Source organism: Pipistrellus hanaki (genome assembly GCF_964339955.1).
Source record: "Pipistrellus hanaki genome assembly, chromosome: 10".
Lineage (NCBI taxonomy): Eukaryota > Metazoa > Chordata > Mammalia > Chiroptera > Vespertilionidae > Pipistrellus > Pipistrellus hanaki.
In genome coordinates, this window is record NC_140512.1 from 41,342,691 (window position 1) to 41,363,565 (window position 20,875).

The 20,875-nt window shown below is 43.1% G+C and overlaps 1 protein-coding gene across 2 annotated transcripts in view; it reads right to left on the minus strand.

Annotated features, from left to right (window-relative positions):
* The window catches only part of RAPGEF5 (Rap guanine nucleotide exchange factor 5), a 181,753-nt gene that overhangs the window by 77,252 nt on the left and 83,626 nt on the right, over positions 1–20,875 (minus strand). The window contains exons 8-9 of one of the 2 annotated variants that reach the window (XM_084896499.1): positions 11,401–11,474; positions 5,031–5,156 (exon numbers count right to left, since the gene is read on the minus strand). In XM_084896499.1, the coding sequence (XP_084752625.1) occupies positions 5,031–5,156; positions 11,401–11,474 (200 nt within the window). Of the gene's footprint in view, positions 1–5,030; positions 5,453–11,400; positions 11,475–20,875 lie in introns of those variants that run through there. The other variant, XM_084896500.1, reaches the window with a different exon arrangement.

Sequence of the window (20,875 nt, forward strand, 5' to 3'; positions counted from 1 at the left end):
AGTAACTCGGTTCAAGAGCTGCTTACTCTTGGTATTCCACTGTCCAAGTTCATTAACATACCACACAGCATACACTACATCTCGGGAAAAGCAGTTTCGGCTGTCTGGTAAATAGTGCAGTTGTATTCCAGAAGAACGAATTCATAGCTAAATGTATATTTTAATACAGCTACGTCACTGATAAAATTTGAACAGTGTGTAAGCTTCTCATATCTGAGTTAGGACTCCAAGGAAGCAAGCCCCTTTGCATTCCTCTTCCTTTGGTTCTTCTCACACCCACCCCCACCTTTTCAGTAAGTTATCGTTCTGTCTCTCCTGCAGGACTGTCCAAATCGGCCCTCGTGCTCAGAACTATCATGATTCTAATCCTTTTAGCTTCCATCCTCCTCTCAGTCCTCCCCCCACAGGTGACTGCGGAGGCCATCAGACTGAGTTCACGCTCAGCCCCACTCTGCGTGCTCATGCAGCGGCCTCAGCTTCCTGATCTGTCAAACTGAAATAGAGCAACACCCCGGGTTGGACCGTGTGGGGCAGGAGAGCGCCCCTAAAGCCACGGTGAGTTCTGAAGATGGCACACACATCATCGCAGCACATGCCAGCCCTTGGCCAAATAATCCAGTTTATTCTGGGGCTTCCAGGGAGTCTCACCGGCTAAGGTTCCGTCAAGGTGTCTGGTCTAAGAAGGAAGTTTATGTAGGGCCCACACTGTTAGCCAGAACCCCATGGAACAATTTGTTGGTGAGATAAATATCCTGTGCCTTAGGAGACATGCTGCAGGAGAACAAAGCAAGGTACATGTCTTATGCATCTTTCCGGCAAAGGAGAACAACCATTCTGGCAACAAACAGAACATTCTCGTGTCTACCACGGTACCGAAAAACCTGCATACAAATTCAAAAAATCCTGACTATAAAATAACACACACACCTACACACATCCCTTACCAGTCATCAGATTCTGCCAATTTCACCGCCTACATCTTATTTCTCATAGTCCCCTCCCTGCGGTAGGCTTACATCTTTCAACTTGACTCACTACAATAGCTTTCCAAGAGTTCCCTCCAAAACTTTCATCTCCCTCACTCAATTTTTCCTTTACAGAAATGTGAGAGCGAGCTTATGAAGACCACGTCTAATTATGCCACTTCCCATCTCTGGTGGCTTTCTTTTGCCAGAAAAGCAAGTCTCAACTTCTTAGGTTGGCTTACTGGGTCTTTCATAATTGAATCCCAACCTCTCCTCCGTCCCACTGCCTTCTTTCCCCATGAATCACCCAGGGTTCAACTCATGTGTCTTCCTGCTGGTCCCTCTGCCTATCACACTCTTCCCCATCCTGCTCTTCAGTGACCTTCAGTCACCCTTCAAGGTCAAGGTCAAAAGTTCCCATTTGGTAATACATGCCCCCTTCTCTATTGATATAATCATAGAACTAAGGAAATAGAATGCCTATATAAGAAGTACTTTGTTTAAATAATTAATGACCAAATGTTAATCTCACTATCATAATAGTTAGAAGAAATAGTCATTTTTCTGGCCCCTTCTTAAAGTCCTCACGTAATTTTCAACACTTAGGAATAAGTGCAGGGTAATTTTGCCTACAGCTAGTTCATAGCAAAGAGGAAAACCAGGTGCTTCCTGAGAAACTTGTGATAATTACACATTTCACTTTTTTTCATTTCAGAAACACCCTGGCAAAAGCTCAGAGTGAAGCTTTCCTCTAATGGCATGCATTTATGATAATCATGGCAAAAATTAGAAATGTCTCCTCAGGAAGCTCTGAGCCCCTTCAATTTGCAGCCAGACCTACCAGCAACCAAAGCTTTATCCTACCAAACTCTCATCTTTCTCTATGCAGTGCTACTTCCGAGTAGCTTTCTCATGTTGGCACATAGGTATAAAAAGGGATGTGGCGTTCCAGAACTGGGGAAGCAATGCAGTTTAGTAAAAAGAATAACTCGATAGGCAACTTGGATTCTAACTCAAATTTTATGGCTATCTCCTGAACCGGCTTTGGCCCAGGAATAGTAGATGAAGCATTTTATAAACACAAAAAAAGGAAACTGGTATGTCATTTCAGGCTTTGCTATTGTTATAACAAGAGGAGGAAACTGCAGACCTGGGTTTACATTAAGTAAACTGTAGTTTCCTCTGTACATGCTGTGTGCTATAGCTGCGTTTTCATGAGAAAGAGCAGATGACGGCTATTGAAAAGAAAACAAGGGCAGGAAAAATAAAAATGCTGCACCCACCACATGGACACTGTGAACTCAATGTGCAAGTACAGGGGTTGATATACTGAATGCTTAAGACATAAAAGAGTAATATAACCTACCAGATGGTTCTTATTACTAATAAACTATTATAAACAGAATAATCCATTTAGTGGAGCACCCAAAGAATATCAGCCTTGAATATGAAAGCAACCTAAGGGCCTATCAATAGATGATTGGATAAAGACGTGGTACCTGTATATAATGGAATATTACCTGGCCATAAAAAAGAATGAAATTTTACCATTTGCAACAGGTTGGATAGACCTAGAGGGTTTTACGCTAAATGAAATAAGTCAGACAGAGAAAGACAAGAACCATAGGATTTCACTTATATGTGGAATCTAAAGAACACTATAAACAAACAAAACAGTATCAGATTCAGAGATACAGAGAACAGACTGATGGTTGCCAGAGGGGAAGGGAATGGGGGGAGGAGGTGAAAAAGGTGAAGGTATTAAGAAGTACAAATAGGAAGTCACAAAATAGTCACGGGGACATAAAGTACAGTTTAGGGAATATAGTAAATAATACTGTGATAACTATGTATGGTGCCAGGTATATGATTGTCTAAGTGTGTATATTAGTTTCACACCTGAAGCTAATATAAAATAGTTTTAAATGTCAACTGTGATTGAAAAATTAAAAATAAAAACATTTAAAAATAAGGAAAAATAGCAACGAGAGCTGATTAGTTCAACGGGTGTCATCCTATAGGGAGGAGGCATTCTGTGCTCTCCCTTTATATTCACCTCCAAGGAGAAAAGCTCCTCGCCTTTCCTGGCTGTCAGCTTCGGTAGGAAAGGCCTCCAGAGAAAAGGCCTTAATTCCCATGTTTATTTAGACACCATCTTTGCTCCCAGAAGCACCAACACTTCCGCTGTTAGTGCATCCCTGTTGTGACATCATGCGAGAAGTGAAAAAAATAAAACAAAACACAGCAACAAAATAAACACCTTTGTGTTCTATTTTACAATCTTAAAATTAAAGTTTGAAGATGACAGAGTAGATGACATAAGCAGAGTTGCAAACCTCCTACCACTAAATTTCTATCTCAAATTAAAAATCTTTACCATGATTGGCACCAAGTTCATATTCCTATTATGACATATTCGGAGGGCATTCTGTTCTCAATAGCTCTAACTCTAGTATTCTGAATTGAACTAAATGTAAGTCATACACAACATGGGTACCTTTTAAATAAGGATAAAGTTGTTGATGGCCTAAGGCTGATGATTCCTAACCTTGGTGAAGTGGTACGCTGCTGTTCCATTGAATTGAATATGTAATTGCTGTTCCATTGAATTGAATATGCAATGCATTGAAAAATATATTTTAGACTCATTTTAAGAGCCAGTTGGAAAGAAAAATGCCCACACCTAACTACAACATGCTTTTATGTCATCATTCATTAAGACTCGGCCTGATTTCAGAGATGCTAAAAGGTGGGAGAGATGTGCATCTTGAAATTAATGAAATACGGCATGTGAAAACTGTTGCTCTTGTAAGATTTATCAAAAGGAATACTGTTTTTGAGAAATTTAAGCCATGGGCTGGGATATTCAAATATGCTAAGGATATGGGAGGGGTTAGGAGTCCGTCTTTGATGTTGTCAACCTTCAGGGCGCTTTTAACAATGTAAACAAGTCCCTAAACTTTTCACTGGTGCCTAGCGAAGGGAAGGCTCCAGAGAGCTCCATTTGTCAAGTCAGAGAGTCACCCCCGAAACAGTTCAGCAGTGAGGCTCGAAAACTGTGAGGGTTTTTGTCCCTTGCAACATGAACTGCTCTGATCTGAAGGGACATGGTGGGAGGTGTGGTTACTGCACTAACCAGCCTGTGATCCGGGAACAGGCTCCTCGCCTGCCCAGTGAAAGCCTGGCCTTGGTATGGACGGCCTTGGAGCAGAAAAGGCATGAGGCGCTTTTCCCCCTTGGAAAGGGTGGAAAACAAAATTCCAAAGAAAAACTAAAGTCAGAGAAAGACATGTTTCTAAGCACAGAGGAATGTTCCCTTCGTGAGCAGCCCTGGCTAGCTCGGCACCGCGAGTGAAGGCTTACAAACAACAGCAAAAGTCAACCGACAACAATGTGCAGCAGAAGAAAGTGGCTCCATTGTCTCCCGGCCATGAGGGCCATGGTTTCGCTTCTGAGGCTCCATCTGAATGACTGCTTTCAGGGGGACCCGGCACAGCGGCCCTTCCTCCAGCTTCACTACGTGCAAACAATATAACTCTTGTTGGAACACAAACATTCGTAAGACACTGGGAAAACTCCCTTCTGACTGTCCCGCTGGGTGAGAGCATCTATAATTGGTCCTTTTCGTCTTGTCTATTTCTAGGGATTTAGGATTACATTTGTTTGGTGACTAGAACCACCCTTGTCCGAATCATAAAAAGTACACGTTCTTTCAAAAGTCCATATTCCACAAACTTTCTGATGGGATGACATTCCCAAAGTCAAACATGAAAGCCATCCGATCAGGACCATATGCTGACATGCGATCATAGCTGCTTCCATGTGTTCTTACATTTCTACGCGATTTACTTTTGAGAAGCATTCTCTTATAAACCCAGTGTCATACACCACTGGCCTGGAGCTGTCACTTTTACTAAGGAGGATGCTTTTGGGGTGGGGGTGGGGGGCATAAAAAGCCAAAACTTAAGGAATTTGAAATAAAAAGTTCTTTCCTTCAAGCATACAACCAGGCAGAAACATCTCCCACCCTTTCAAACCCGCACCCGCAAGAGGAAGAGGGCTTACGTGTTCAGATTTGTCCTGTTCTTTTCTGTCTGGCTGCAAAAACTGACAGTTCTCCCGCGCCAGCTTCTGGACCAGCTCGATGCGCCCGATGTCCTCTCTCCCCTGAAGCTTGCACATCACCCCTGCCTTCAGAGTCGGAGAAAAGGCGAAGATGTACTTAAACCCGCAGTCCCAGGACATGACACCGCCGCAGGGTTCACCCTAATGCATGCTCATCTTCTCTGTCGCCTGGATCCAGTCATGGTCATGGTCACAGAGTCGGCCTTCCCCAGATTGGAACTGTCCAGTTTTAATCTAGGAACGCCGCTCCCAAAGTGCCACGGCGGAGCTCATGGACCGGGCTATGTGAAGAGAGCGAGGGGCAGAGCAAACGGAATCATTTGCTGCTAACGTGTGCTCCTGATATGCCGCTATTTGTTCCTGACAGCCTGTTTCCTGTTACATAAGCAAAGCCCAGCAAGAAGGTTAAAAACTCATGGGAAAGTTAGCCAGGAACCATTCCGGCAAAAAGGGCGAAGTGATACAGAGTTCTAAAAATAACAGGACGCAGCCTCCTAATGTTTTAGCTCCACCGGATCATTCCGTGTACAAATACACAATTAACAAGTTCACAAGGTTTAAAATTTTTTTTTTTCCACAACTGGAAAGTTACTACGGGTTATTATTAGCAGAAGATCTCTAATGTTGCATAAAATATAGTGGAAAAGTTTATTAAAAATAAGCTGGAGCCCTGGCTTGTGTGGTTCAGGGGTTCAAGTGTCAGCCTGCACACGGAAGGGTCGCAGGCTCACTTTTTGGTCAAGGGCATGTACCTGGGTTGCAGGTTCGGTTCCCAGCCCATGCGGGGCACATGCGGGAGGTAATCAATCGACATGTCTCTCTCATATTGATGCCCCCTCTTCTTTCCCCCCCTTTCTCTCTCTCTCTCCCCACCCCTTCCTTCCCTTCCCCCTCACCTACCCCCTCCCCCTCCCCTTCTTTCTCCCCCTCCCTCTCCCTCCTTCTTATCCTCCCTTCCTCTTTAAAAATCAATGGGATTAGCCGAGACCGGTTTGGCTCAATGGATAGAGCGTCGGCTTGGGGACTGAAGGGTCCCGGGTTCGATTCCGCGTCGGCTTGGGGACTGAAGGGTCCCGGGTTCGATTCCGGTCAAGGGCATGTGCCTTGGTTGCGGGCATATCCCCGGTGGGGGGTGTGCAAGAGGCAGCTGATCGATGACTCTCTCTCATCGTTGTTTCTAACTCTCTATCTCTCTCCCTTCCTCTCTGTACAAAATCAATAAAATATATTTTTTAAAAAAATCAATAAAATATATATATAAAAATCAATGGGATTAACAAAAACAAACAAATTTGAAATAAAGGGCTTAAAATTTCATCAGGGTTTGGAAATGATTCATAAAAAAATAGTATTTTTTATTACACCAAAGTACCTAAGTAATAATAATATGGAGAAGAATCTAGGACTTTGATTAGACAAAAAAATGTTTGTTATAACACAGGTTATGAACTGTTTCTGCTCAAATTCTTTAAAAAAGGCTTCATACTGACATATCAAGACATGATCTAATAAAGAAATCTAAAGTTCTCTTAGCAGGAACAGCCCAAACTGGAATTTTTGTTTTACCCAATATAGCATTTAAATCAACTCAGCAACATAACCAAATATGGAAGAGGGGCCAGAACTGACCACAGTGCCACGGTCTTAACAGTTAGTGGTAAAGGCACCCATTTTGTTGAGTGGGCATCAGAGAAATGAGACCACACACGCCAAACGATGGCTAAATCTTTACTCCCAGGGGCAAGGACATCTGCTTATCTGGCAGGTTCTCTGACAACTAGAAAGGAAACTAAAAAAGTCCACGAAGTGGCCTGAATCACCAACTCCCAGAGGTCAGCAAGTGGAATTCCTTCACCCAAGTACGAGATTTATATTTACAACATCCTCAGAAGATGTATTCCACTTCCTGTCTGAGGTTGGACAGACATCTGTTTATCTCAGGGCAGCTTGTGTACTTTGGAGAGTCAGAGTTCATGGAAAGTCCCCTTCACACTGGACAAAATTCTTATACCTCTGAACTTCAACCCATTTAAGCAACTGAAACTTTCTTTCTTTCTTTCTTTCTTTCTTTCTTTCTTTCTTTCTTTCTTTCTTTCTTTCTTTCTTTCTTTCTTTCTAATAAGTCTTTATTGTTCAGATTATTACAATTGTTTCTCCTTTCCCTACCTCCATAGCTCCCCTCCACCTGGTCCTCACTCCACCCTCTGCCCTTACCTCCCCCCCCCCCCCGTCCCCATTGTCTTCATCCATAGGTATATGACTTTTGTCCAGTCTCTTCCCATACCCCCCACACAGACACCCCTTTTCCCCTGAGAATTATCAATCCCCTCCCATTCTATGCCCCTGATTCTATTATATTCACCAGGTTATTCTGTTCCTCAGATTTTTAATTCACTTGACTTTTAGATTCACTTGTTGATAGATATGTATTTGTTGTTCATAATTTTTATCTTTACTTTTTTCTTCTTTTTCCTCTTTTTAAAGAACACCTTTAAGCATTTCATATAATATCAGAAAAAGCTAAAGGAGTACATCACCACCAAACCAGTATTATATGAAACTCTATTTCTTATTCAATATGACAATCTTTCAAATATTTAACTACCCATATTTATAATAGCCTCCTTTTAACATCTCACACACACACTATTCATTGACTTGTTCTTTCATTCACTCTTGCAATAAATTTTTTTTTAACATATTTTATTGATTTTTTTACAGAGAAGAAGGGAGAGGGATAGAGAGCTAGAAACATCAATGAAAGAGAAACATTGATCAGCTGCCTCTTACACACCTCCTACTGGGGATGTGCTCACAACCAAGGTACATGCCCTTGACTGGAATCGAATCTGGGACCCTTCAGTCTGCAGGCTGATGCTCTATCCACTGAGCCAAACCAGTTAGGGCTTGCAATAGATTTTTATTTGAGAAACAATCATGTGTCAAGGTCGACCATAGGTTCCTGGGATATAGTAGTGAACAACTACTCAGAGAAATTTCTACCCCAAAATGATGAACATTATTTAAATGTTTTGACATTTAAATGATTAAGTTTCTCTTATCTAGAAAGTTCATTTATGTCGACCATCTGTGATTTCTTCTCTTTCCACCCATGTCATCCTAAGTTGTAAATACTGTCCTGATAGTGGAGAGAGCAGGCTAATGACCTCGCATCTCAGGCCTTGCACCCTGGGTGTCTGTTCAGTAGAGTGAGGGGTTAGTCCTCGTCCCTCTGCTCCTGGTGGGTAAGAGACTTAAGGGCACACATGGGGATGGGGCAGGCTGGGGTGGTGCACAGGAGAAAGCACCACAGAGCCATCTCATTTGGCAGCAGGAACGAGCCTGTTACCTCTTCTCATCAGCACAGGCTCACCAGCCACCAGGCTAAGTTCCCCGAGACTACAATTTGAAGAGAGAATCTTTCCTTCTGTGTGTTGGTCCCTTATAATATCATCAAAGAGAAAATGGTGGGACTTAGTGGAGGAAATTTAAGAAACCTTGACTATTTGGGGGTTTTCTGTGTCACATGAGTTTTTAAGGAACTCGAGCCATTCTTCATATATCATGTGCTTAGGATTCTAGGTACCGACTTTACTTTGTTAAGGAAATACATGTTTATTAGAACCTGATACTTGGGCGCACAAATTATGTATTTTAAACACGAAACGCTGTTACTTAAAAAAAAAATGGGTTTCAGATTGACTTAATTATTTTATATTGATAATTAAGTCATCCGATGATTTAAAAAGGAATACTGTTGTCTTGATTTTCTGGCTTCCACCTCATTCCCAGATGCATTTTCACAAGATAATCAGTTCTAAGCAATCCTTACATAACACTTATTATTACCAAAAGAGGCTTCTTCATTCCCCGGAGAACTTTCAGCCCAGAGCGATGGCCACACATCCTCTATCATTCTGTAAGGTGGCTGGCTCTCTTTGGAGTACCACACTGAGCTGGATGTTTTCTAGAGCTCCCTTTCAAAACTCCATAATTTAGTGATCTGATTCCACAAACCTCTGACTTTATTAATACACTTTAAGAACTTTGCTCTGGCAGGAGAAGCAAGACAACTAACAGCTTTTGCTCTCGACTTTCACACGCCGGGACTACTTGATTTATTTATGTGAAATTAATTATAAACAGTTTACCTAACACTATTGGGCCAGAAAAAAATTAATGTGTAAGGGTCAGAAGAGTTATTGAAGAGCCTCATTTCAAGGTCTGCTTTGGAAAAACAAATCTGTGTAATGTATAATTAAAGCAATTCATGATTTTCAATATTTGAGAAGAGAAATGTTAGGAATGTAAGTGAAAAGTCTGATTCCTTTATAAATGGAGTCATAAGAATGTAGGGCTCATTTTTCAGTGGCAAAATGAAACTTGGACAGGATTCCCTTAGGAACAGCTATGATGATAAATGAATAACCTTTATAACAAAGGTGAAAGAACACAGTTTATGTCTGAAACATATTCTACATTATTGTACTTTTAAAAACCACTTAGAAAAAACAGCATGCAAAAACTGCCATCCAGAGAAAATCAGGATGGAAGAGTTCGTCTCCCATGAAGCCCGTTAACAATTACAGAATGCGATTCCATACAAACCTAGGAATTCTTATCAATTATTATGTAATAAATTCATTTCTCTAAAAATTAAATCATGAATTGAATTTCATAAAAAACGAATAATTTTTTTTTTCATAAAAAAACTTTTTGCTCTTGTAAACAAATGGCAGATGATCCAAATGGCAGAATAAAACACTGATGGGCTGGGATGATATACTACATCACTCAATTGTCTGTATGTATTTGCAACACAGAAAATATTAAGAATTCTTACCAGGAAAATTTAGAAGACAATTAATGATAATAAGTAACATTATTACTTATATGTTATTAGTCATATATTAGGGAAGCAAGTATTCATTTTCTCAAATTTCTTCAGAGAAAGGAAGAAAATTAAGGAAAATTTCTTCCTGATTGGGGTAGGAGAACGTCCTCTTTGATAACTGGGAAGGACCAAGGAGCATTCAGAGTGAACCTGCATTTGAGAGGCAGTGTGCTGGCAAAGGCGGGTTCAAAATGCCCAGAGCATCCCTAGGACAGGCCTGGACCACCATGCTGTGCATCTCGGCCTCAGGAATCATCTAGTGCCTCCAAGGCCCTCATGGTACAGGTGAGGCAAAGCAAGTCCAGGGTGGGCCATTCCTCTGGTCCTCTTCTTTTGTGGAATTACTGGTGTTAACACAGCACGCCGCGTGGAGAGACCCACCCTATACAAACACTATGTGATACTACGGCCTGTAAGAGCATGCAGGAATTAGGGGAGAAGGCCAAAACCATGGTTACATGGAATTTGTTACTGTGATTTCCCTCAAATATTTTCTTAATGTAATATACTCGTATAATTTTCTCTTCTGATGAAATTAAATATATTATACTAGAAATTTGTGCACTGGGCCTCTAGTATAATATATTTAGGGTCCCTAGGCCTGGCCGGTGGCATCTTCACACATATATATATATATATATATATATATATATATAGGTATTTACATAACTGACAAAGCAAGGGGTTCACTTATTACATATATTTGGTTCCTTCTTGAACTTTCAGACTAGAATAGGGAGGTCACCAGTATTTTATCTTGTGTTGATGTGAAAGTACAGCTCATATCTGTGTATATTATTGACCATACAGCTAAGCTGCTAAGCAGGGCAGCAAAGTTGACAGATAACAAAGAACTAAAAACAAAAACAAAAACAAAAACAAAAAACAAACAGAATAAGCAAATTCTAATAAATTCTAATCTAGAGGATTTAAAAGATCACCTATTTTCTATAGTACCTAGCACGGTAGATTCCCTGGGAGCACCCCTTTTGTGTTCTCATATACAATAAAATCCAACATTGGCTTAGTTATTTCACATACTGTTCTCTTTAATACTCACAACTGTCCTATCAGGTAGGTTTATGGGTGAGTAATATAAAATTCAAAAAGTTAAGACCCCAGCTTAAGGTAGCTAGCTATTGAGGCACATCAGATAATGCTATAGCTGGGTGTTGAGGGCAGTGGAATTCTGAGGAGTAGATTGAATTATTGGGGACTTGCAAAAACTGTCTTTATATTGGAGACTTACAGAAGAGTCACCTGTTCTGCTTCTCTTCCCGCTGTCCCCACTAAAGCCCTTTAAATGCCACACATTACATGATGTGACTATTTTTCCAAAACACAAAACCTGCACTCTCTCACCTCTCTCAACACAAAGAAAGGGGCCCTGAAGGGCTGTCCTGGGACTGGTCCTACCTGAGGATCTGGAGCACCGTCAGCTTCTGCCGTGGGTATGTGCTTGTCACTGCTCTCCTCATCTTGTTCAATTGCTTAAATAAATAAAAAAGAACCATATTAAACACATGCAGCATCCTCAGAAAATTCCATCAAATCATTTTCTGGTAGCAATTTGACAGGGAAAAAATAATAGGTAGATTCACATGTTAAGTATTGGTACTATTACTTGGATAGAAAGTTAAATCGGTAGAACTGGTCACTTTTCTATACATCTCATTTGTCAAGTCAAGGGCAATGGGAAACTTTGATCTCATTCTCCTTTTCACCAAAACCTAACAAGCAAGGCATCATCATGTCAGTTTCATTCTTCACCCAAAGGGGAGTTGGGGTGTAGATGAAGGCTTTTATCAAGTCCACATGAGAACGTCATGTTAATGTGATTTATTTTTTTGCTAAGAGTTTAGTATTATATAATGAAAGAAGCACAATATTGTATATTTGGGTTGCTCAATCACGGTGACCACAAAATTCTGAACTGTGAAGCCTTGAGTCCACCTCGTCTCCCACATTCCCCCAGCATCTCCCTATCCAAGTCCTCGCTCCCTTTCTGTGCTGGTGCAATAGGCTCTGACCACAAAGCCCCTGCTTCCAGCCTCTTCCTAACTCAGTCCAGTGGCGGGGGTGGGGTGGGGTGGGGGTGGGGAAATGGGGGGGGAGATAGAAACAATACCTGCTAAAACAATCAATCTAAAAAAATGTAACAAGTGCCGTTTTGGCCTATGTATTGCTTATCTTATTGAGTCCGAACTCTGTTCATCATTGGAGTTCTACCTTGAACTCTCTAGCTTCCTCCTAATCTCCAACTTCACCCTGACATTCAACACCAAAACATATGGTACCCAACTCTGATGCAGGCACAGTGATTTCATTATTTTTCTCCTTATATAGCTTGCTCTTCCATTTTAACCAATATTTATTGAGCATCTATAATATGCCTGGCACTAGGTTATTCCCTGTGAACAAGACAGATACACTTCTGACCTCATGAAGTACACACACTAGCTGGGGAGACAGCCAATGAGCAATAACCACTACTACAACTAATAATAGCAATAGCAACAATAATTGTAAAAAAATTAAAGATCATGATAAATGGGGAAGTGACAGAAAACCATGTGGGAGAGGTCATCTGGAGAGGAGGTGGGGTGGGAGGGGGGGTGCTTCTCAAAAGAAGTAACATTTGGGGTAAGACCTGAAGGCTGAGATGGAGCCACCCATGGCAGGGGTGAGTGATGGGATGAGACAATCCCAGAGAGTGCAGACCACAGCAGATTCAGACTCTAGCCTGAGGACGAGGAGAAACACTAGGAAGTTTAACATTGGGAATTGCATGATTGGACGTATTTTTTTCGAAAGTGCTTTTTGCCTTCTTTGTGGAGAACAGACTCACAGATTCAAGACAGGAGGAAGAGGGACCCGTTAGGTGACTGTGCTCCCATCCTGGCTGGAGAGGGCATAGACTCAGGCCAGGGAGGGGCAAGGAGCTGAAGAAACATGGAGGATTTGAGTTGTATTTTTAGACAAAATGGACACGATTTGGCAATGATTTGATTATGGGGGTGGGGGTGGGAGGGAGGAGAAACAAGCGAGGATGACTCCTAAGTAGAACGAGTTATTGCTCATATCCATCATACCATTCCTTCTTTTTGTCCTCTCCATCAAAAGCAGACCCGTAAAAAGCCCACCCAGACCAAAAACATACCAACCCTGCTGACAGTGAGGCCACCCCCTGTACTTCCAGATTCAGTCTTTGCATTGTTTTATATACTTTTAAATATGATGCTTTCTGCTCTGTATTTCTAAAAATATCATCTCATGTACTTTTTGCTTTTGCATGCCTCTTATGGCCGCCTAAACGCCGTGTACACAGGATGTGCTCTGTCACTACTGCTGGGGTGAACAATTCCTCCCCAAGTGACCAAAATGGCATGGCTTGACTACACCTACTTATGTAAGTCCTGCCTTTCATACCTGTTTATGAAAAAAGCAGAGGGAAATTCTGTTGAACTCTGTGGATACCTAGGGTAACTCCTACCAGCTGAGCATCAAAAGGCATGAACAGTGAATGTGGGCAGAAGCTATTCGGTTTCCAGCAAAAAGTTCCATTCATGCTCATTCAAAGGCCTCCTGTTGCTACTGTGGTCTGATTAGGAGGAAACTTAAGAATAAAGAAAAACATGTTTTCTCTGCAAAACTGTAGGAAAATACAAAGGAAAATATAAAATATAGACTAACATCCTAAAATCCACTTAAAAATGCAATGGGCTGGAGAAGTAAGGAACTCCACCTAGTTAATTGAATTAGTATAAGAATTCTTTCCTCATCCCATAATGGGGAGTAGTTTTCTTGGGGGGCGGTGGGGGGGCAATCTGATACTATACCCATGTGAGACAACTTCATCCACAGGAAGTACCAAGAATATCATGGCATAATTAATCTATGCTTCATTTGAATTTTTGTTCCTTCAAGTTTAAGTGTCAATGAAAGTGAAGAAAATTAATTTTTGGATTTTTTGTAACCTATTAAGTTTATGTTTTTAAAACAACAATGCTTTGGGGTAGAGGCATTTCTTTTCCTTACCTTATTATACTAAGAAATAGGACATGTAGAACAATGATAACGTCAGAATTGAGAGTTAACACTACTTTTTGAAAGTTTTTTTTGTGTGTGTTTTTTTAAAATATATTTTATTGATTTTGTACAGAGAGGAAGGGAGAGAGATAGAGAGTTAGAAACATCGATGAGAGAGAGTCATTGATCAGCTGCCTCTTGCACACCACCTACTGGGGATATGCCCGCAACCAAGGTACATGCCCTTGACCGGAATCGAACCGGGGACCTTTCAGTCCCCAAGCCGACGCCCTATCCATTGAGCCAAACCGGTTTCGGCTACTTTTTGAGTTTTAAGGCAAAATTATTTATTTTGTTAGTCCTCACCTGAGGATATTTTTTCCATTGAATTTTTTAGAGAGTGGAAGGAAGGAAAGGATGGAATGGAAAGAGAGAGAGAGACAGACAGACAGATAGACATGGACTGGTTGCCTCCTGCATGCACTCCAACTGAGGGCAGAAAGTGAGGAGTGAACCTGCAACCCAGGTATGTGATGTGCCCTTGACCGAGAATCGAATTCATGATCCTTTGGTGCCCTGGCCAATGCTCTAACCACTGAGAAACACCAACTAAAGCTAGGCCAAATTCTCAATACACATAAAGAGACTCAAAGGGAAAGAGATTAGCACAAAAGCATATTTGGGAGGGAAATCCAGTCCTAGAGTTCTAGCTTCTCCCCACTAACAGTGCTGCATTCTTTTTGGTCACATCTTTGAAGACATCAGTATCTGTTGCCCTGCATTACGCTTTGGTTAACAGAGCAAAACATCAGACACACAAGCAAGCTAAAGGACTTGGCAAAGGAAACTCAGCAGTGGATCTCACTCGGCATCGCAGAGGGGGTCTCCAAGGGCTGGGGGACGCTCACCACAGCACCTTCATCATGAAGAAAAGAGCCCAGTCTCTTCCAACACCGAGAAAACATCATTTTATTGGAAATACTAAAAAATTATGACTCCCAAAATGCATTTTAGCCAGTGGTTCATATCTACTAGTTGAGAACAAAAACTCAATTTATAGTGGCCTTTTTAAGGATCTATGATTTCCCCCAGGAAGTCTCACGTATGAAATACACAGTCAGCCAAGAGGGAGTGCTCTATGACCCTTTTGGATGAAGATTAATGTCTAGGAATAACGAAGGAGGCAGTTTCTCTCTCCATGTCTCCTACTGGTGCGGCTCATGGGTGGGGGGAAGAGGAAGCAGTTATTTAGATTTCTGAGCCAAGTTTTCTTCTTTTATCTGATCAGAATAAGAGTGGGCTGGGAGAGCTTCCTCTGCAAATATTGATTCTGGGACAGCTCCCTCCAGGGTATCACGTACACACGGGAATGACAGCTCCCGGGACCAGGGAGGCTCAGAGCCTAACTCTGCCAACACAAACCGTTTCCTTATCTCTCAACACACAGAGTCTAAAGGCAAGAAAAGGCCTTTGAAAATAACTCACCACAACAAAAGTCACAAGCACAAGATCAACAAGCATATATTAGTGTTTTGAACAGCGAACGTGAGCGCCCACATGAGAACTAAGAATGTATGTGGATTAATTAGCTCTAACTCACTGAAGAGCCCTTAGCTTAAATGCCATGGGACAGCTGACAGCCTCCAAGAACTGAAGGGCTCACCTGATATCACTTTCCTGTTGCCTTAAGGACAACAGGTATTTTCTCCCTTCCACTTATGAGAGCAATTGCTAAGAAAACTCTCCTAATAACCCCACTAATAACATTAGTTTAACACGAAGGGGATTGATGTCCTTTCAAAATGATGCTTATTTCATTTCTGCTGATCAACTTTGTACAAGTAAGAGCCACACTAACAATGAGGCACATGATGATTATAAATCACTGGGGTTGCTGAAAACCGGTTTGGCTCAGTGGATAGAGCATTGGCCTGCAGACTCAACGGTCCCAGGTTCGATTGCGGTCAAGGACATGTACATTAGTTGCGAGTACATCCCCGGGGGGGTGGGGGTGTGTGCAAGAGGCAACCGATCGATGTTTCTCTCTCATCAATGTTTCTAACTCTCTATCCCTCTCCCTTCCTCTCTGTAAAAAATCAATAAAATATATTTAAAATAAATAAATAATTTAATAAATAAATCACTGGGGTGAGTACAGTTGTTAACAATCAAAATTATTATTTTCAAGATCAACCGAAACTATTATTATTATTATTATTATTATTTAATTTACAAACCAACCAACATTTCCTCAACAAACAGACAGCTAGCATTTCGAGTCTCAATGTGAGAAACCAGCAAACATAGTTAGGACAAATAATTGTTGAGTATTTTGCCAAGAATTAAGGTTTCGTCAATACTACAATCTTTCGCCTGTGCAGCGTTTAGCGGGAGAAAGCTCTTTCATCAGGGGCCTCATCTGATGTTCCCGCAACCTCATGGGTCGGGCAGGCAACGCCCCCAGTCTAGAGATGCGGCTACGTGCCCTGTCCCCGTCCTCCACACAAAATGTGTGTGTCTGTGGCCGTCAGGTCTGTCTGGTCCCGGATGGAGGAGAATAGTGCTGGTCAAACTGCACACCCATTGGTGTGGACCTGCGTTTCTTTTTTCTTTGGTTAATCCTCACCCAAGGGTATTTCTCCAGTGATTTTTAGAGAGAGTAGGAAGGAAGGGAGAGACACACGGAAACAATGATGTGCGAGGGACACACTGATTGGTTGCCTCCCACCAGAGAGTTGAGCCTACAACCGAGGAATGTGCCCTTGAGCCCGGGAGGGACCCTTTACTCCGTGGGCTGATTCTCTGAACAAACCAGCTAGGGTGGGACCTGTGTTTCTGTTCATGTCTTTAATGAAATAGAACAGGATGCAATAGAAAGAACATAGAACACTTTAAAAATCAATGCATCGCCGCTAGTATGTTTCACAGATGTGTACAGGCCAGGCTCTTTTGCCTGTTCCGTGGGTTGTGGACACAAAAGTGTTAGGAAAACACAGAGGTGTTTCTGGGCCCCGGGAGGCAGGACCCAGTTCCTCGTTATCTAAACACCAGCTATCTTTTTGTACCATTCCTGGAGAAGGGCCATAATATTTGTTTTAGGAAGTCCCTCCACGACACACCACCCACATTCAGCAGGCGGCACATCCCCTGTGGGATGACATAAAAACCAGCTTGCGGCAGGAAATGCTGATAGAGTTGGTAATCAATGTTGGTTACCAGGAATATAATTACAAGTGCTTAAAATGCTCACATCTTCTCTGTTCTTTAAAAAGTAAGGGAACCCTGGCTAGTTAGAGCATCGGCCCACCCACCGAAGGGTCCTGGGCTCGATTCCTGCTCAAGGGCAGATACCTGGGTTCCAAACTTGATCCCCAGCCCCTATCAGGGCATGTGCAGAAGCCAACCAATTGATGTTTCTCTCTCACATAGATATTTCTCTCTCCCCTCACCCACACATCTCCCTCTCTTCCATTCTCTCTAAAAGGTAATGGAAAAAATTTCCTTGAGTGAGAATTAGAAGGGGAAAAAAAGGGGGGGAGGGGGACAGCAGTTGCAACCTTCACCTTATGACTCTCTTTTAGTGTTAAAATCTGAAAAATAGTGGTCAGTGTTCACCATGGAGATGAGCCGTAGAGTATCAGAATCTGGCGCATCCAGGGCCGCTGGAACTTCACTTTGAAAGCTGACCTACGACCACTTTATCTCTGTCTGTTCCAGCCTGTCAGCTGAATGTGAGACTGTTGTTTTTAAACTCTCTTTTCTTGGTCCTTATCATCCGTGAACTCTCTAAAGACGCAAGCTTCCCGCAGGCTCTCTTTCCCGATGATCTTATCTGTTCCTGGGGTGTCAGCTTGCAGCATTATATGGGCAGATTCCCGAATCTGCGTCTCCATCTCTTCCCTCTTCCCCGAGTCCCAGGCCCACAGCTCCGGTTACATGCTGAGTGTGCTCATTTCGCAGACCATCCGGGTCTGCCGTGCATGAGCTGCTGTGACAAGTCCAGTGGCACAAACCCTGTCCTCAAGAAAGAGCCACCTGCTCGACACAAAGGCCTGACATCCACACAGCGCCTTCGAGGCAGCCCACACGCCGCCTCCCCTCCTGGGCTTGGTGTTTCTGGTGAGATCACCACCAGCATTGCCAGCTTTCCCTCTTCCTCAGTCCTCCCATACATCTTTCCCCAAACCCTGTCACTGCCACTTCTGAGGTGTCTCCACCCCTTTCCCCCCTGTCACAGGCACAGCTCGTGACCTCACCCTGTCACCTGGCCAGCCTCTCCCTCAATCCATTCATTGTCCACAGGTGCCCGGGCTCCACTTCCAAAGGCCAGTCTGATGGTGGCACCCCCACCTCCAGACTGTGGTCTCGCCCCACTGAGGGAGCCGAGAGGCACACAGGGAGCCCAGCGCTCCCGGTGCAGGAGGGATTCGCCCAGGCATGCGCAAGTTGGTCACCTCAACACCGGGGGTCCCTGCTTTATTAAGAAACACTGGCCAACATTCAGGCTGAAGCTCACCGGGCCTGGAAGGCTGGGCCATCCAGGCTCAGACTCCATCCCCAGATGCATCTAACAGGTATTGTGTTTATTTCATACAGAAATCAAGTTAAACGAAGTCATATGCCTGTTATTCCCAAAAGGATGTTTACTTCCTAGTGCTGTTTTAGCACAGGTACAGGGTTGGCCTTTTCCTTAGTCATATTCCTAGTGCTATTATGTTACCCTCATGTTACAGATGAGAAAACTGAGGCTGAGAGATGTGAAACAGCTTGTGCAGAAGGACCCGGGAAGAGGAAGTCAGTGGAGGGGAGCGTCATATGCCCGGGTCCTATTCTTCATCTGCTCCAATATGCTATAAAAATTTAAACTGTCTAACTTCCGAGGGGAGGGATGGAATGGGAAGGGGAGGTGCGGGAAGGGTTTAATCAAAGAGCGTATATACTTATACGCATAACCCATGGACAGACAATAGGGTGGGGAAGGCCTGGAAAGCAGGTGGGAGCGTGGTGGAGGGGTGGTCAATGGGAAAAAAAAAAAAGAGGGACATCTGTAACACTTTCCAATGAAGATACATTTAAAAATAAATAAAACGAACTGAACAGCAGTGAGACCGAAAAGACAGGAGGTTTATTGTAAACAGTCTAAGAACTGATTTGAATTTTCTACGATGCCTCCAGTCTCTTGGAAAATTAGGGCCACAATGACCTACTCATCCTACATACCCCTTTCCCTTCCAAAGCTCGCCCTGCTTCATAACCCACGGATTTACAGAGGGAAAATAAGTGTCCGCTGCACGAAAGAAATGTATTACTTTTATTAACATGTGAATATAGGTATGCTGATGTTCTGAAAATTCACAGCACCCAGGCAACATAAAGAACCTGTTGTGCGAAGGCCAACATCAGAGGTAGCTGAAAAACTGCCACAGACCTTTTTCCACTCCCCTCCCCGCCCCCCCCCCCCCCCCCCCAATCAGATTCCCCACACCCTCCCTGCACACGTGGCTGGAGGCAGCTTGAGCCACTGAGAACGGCCTGGCCGCCTCCCTGCCATCACTGACTGCAGGATTCATGCCCCTGAGGCAGACAGGATTCCATTTCAGTTCCATGTCTGTCTTATAGCAAAGATCCTCCCAGCTCCCTTTTCCTTCCACTTCTTAACAGATTTTCCCATTAATACACGTCCAGTCCCTGGAAAAGCTGGCCAACAGAGAACAGTGATGATGTGCATCCTTATCAATTCTTTTCATTAGACCAGAAACATATGCTCTGCAGGCCAATGCAATAAAGTGCTGATCTGTGCTTGTCCCAAATAGCCCATGTGTTTGCCCTTCTTATAAGGAAATGCACCAGAAAAACCCCAAGCAAGTTCCCTTTTAATGCAAACATGGCTTGTACATGATCCAACTCAAATAAAACCTCAATCAGGTTAAGCTTAGCTATCATTTTTCTTCAACATTTTTTACTAAGAAGCAGAAAAGCTTGCATTTTCTAAGAGCCTTTCAAAGGTGTTCTGGCGACAGGGCAGGTTCAGGTCCATCTGCTGAGGTCGCCCAGGAAAGACAAGCAGCAGTGATGCTTAGACCCCGCAGGCCATGCATTTAAACAAGTCCCGGCATCCTCTGCTCCTCCCGATGCTTTCTCTCAGGAATCCACATTTAAACAATTTTAAAAGTGATTTCTGACCCTAACTATATGTGCTAACTGAAACTGGAAGCTCTCTGCCATCTCATTTAACTCTCCTAACCCCTCACCAGCCACCCCCCATTCCCCCCCTCCCCCCAAAAAAAAAAACAAGCCCCAGAGCTATATGCCATCAGCTCCTTTTGTGTTGTTGCTAATCCTCACCTGAGGATATTTTTCACATTGATTTTTTTTTTCTAAGAGAGTAGAAGGAACTGGAGGGGAAGAGGGAAGAAGGGAAGGACAGAGGGAGGGAAGGAGAGGAAGAGGGAGAGGGAGAGGGAGAGGGAGAAGGAGAGGGAGAGGGAGAGGGAGAGAGAGAGAGATGGGGAGAGGGAGAGACATAGAGAGAAAGAGAGAGAGACTCATCAATGTGAAAGAGACACATCGACTGGTTGCCTCCTGCACGTGCCCTGACTATGCCTGGGGATCCAATCTGCAACTCAGGAATGTGCCCTTGACCGAGAATCAAACCTGAGACCCTCTTCTGTACAGACTGATAGTCTAACCACTGAGAAACTCCGGCCAGGGCCATCAGCTCTTTTTGTAGAATAAAAATGAGCCTCTGGAAGCCACTGCGTCACAGCAAGTGGCTATGGCAGAACTGCACCTGAGTCTGTGGATTTGGTTTTCACAGCTACACGAATCTGCCTCTGGGACTGTAAGCCAGAAAACAGCAGAT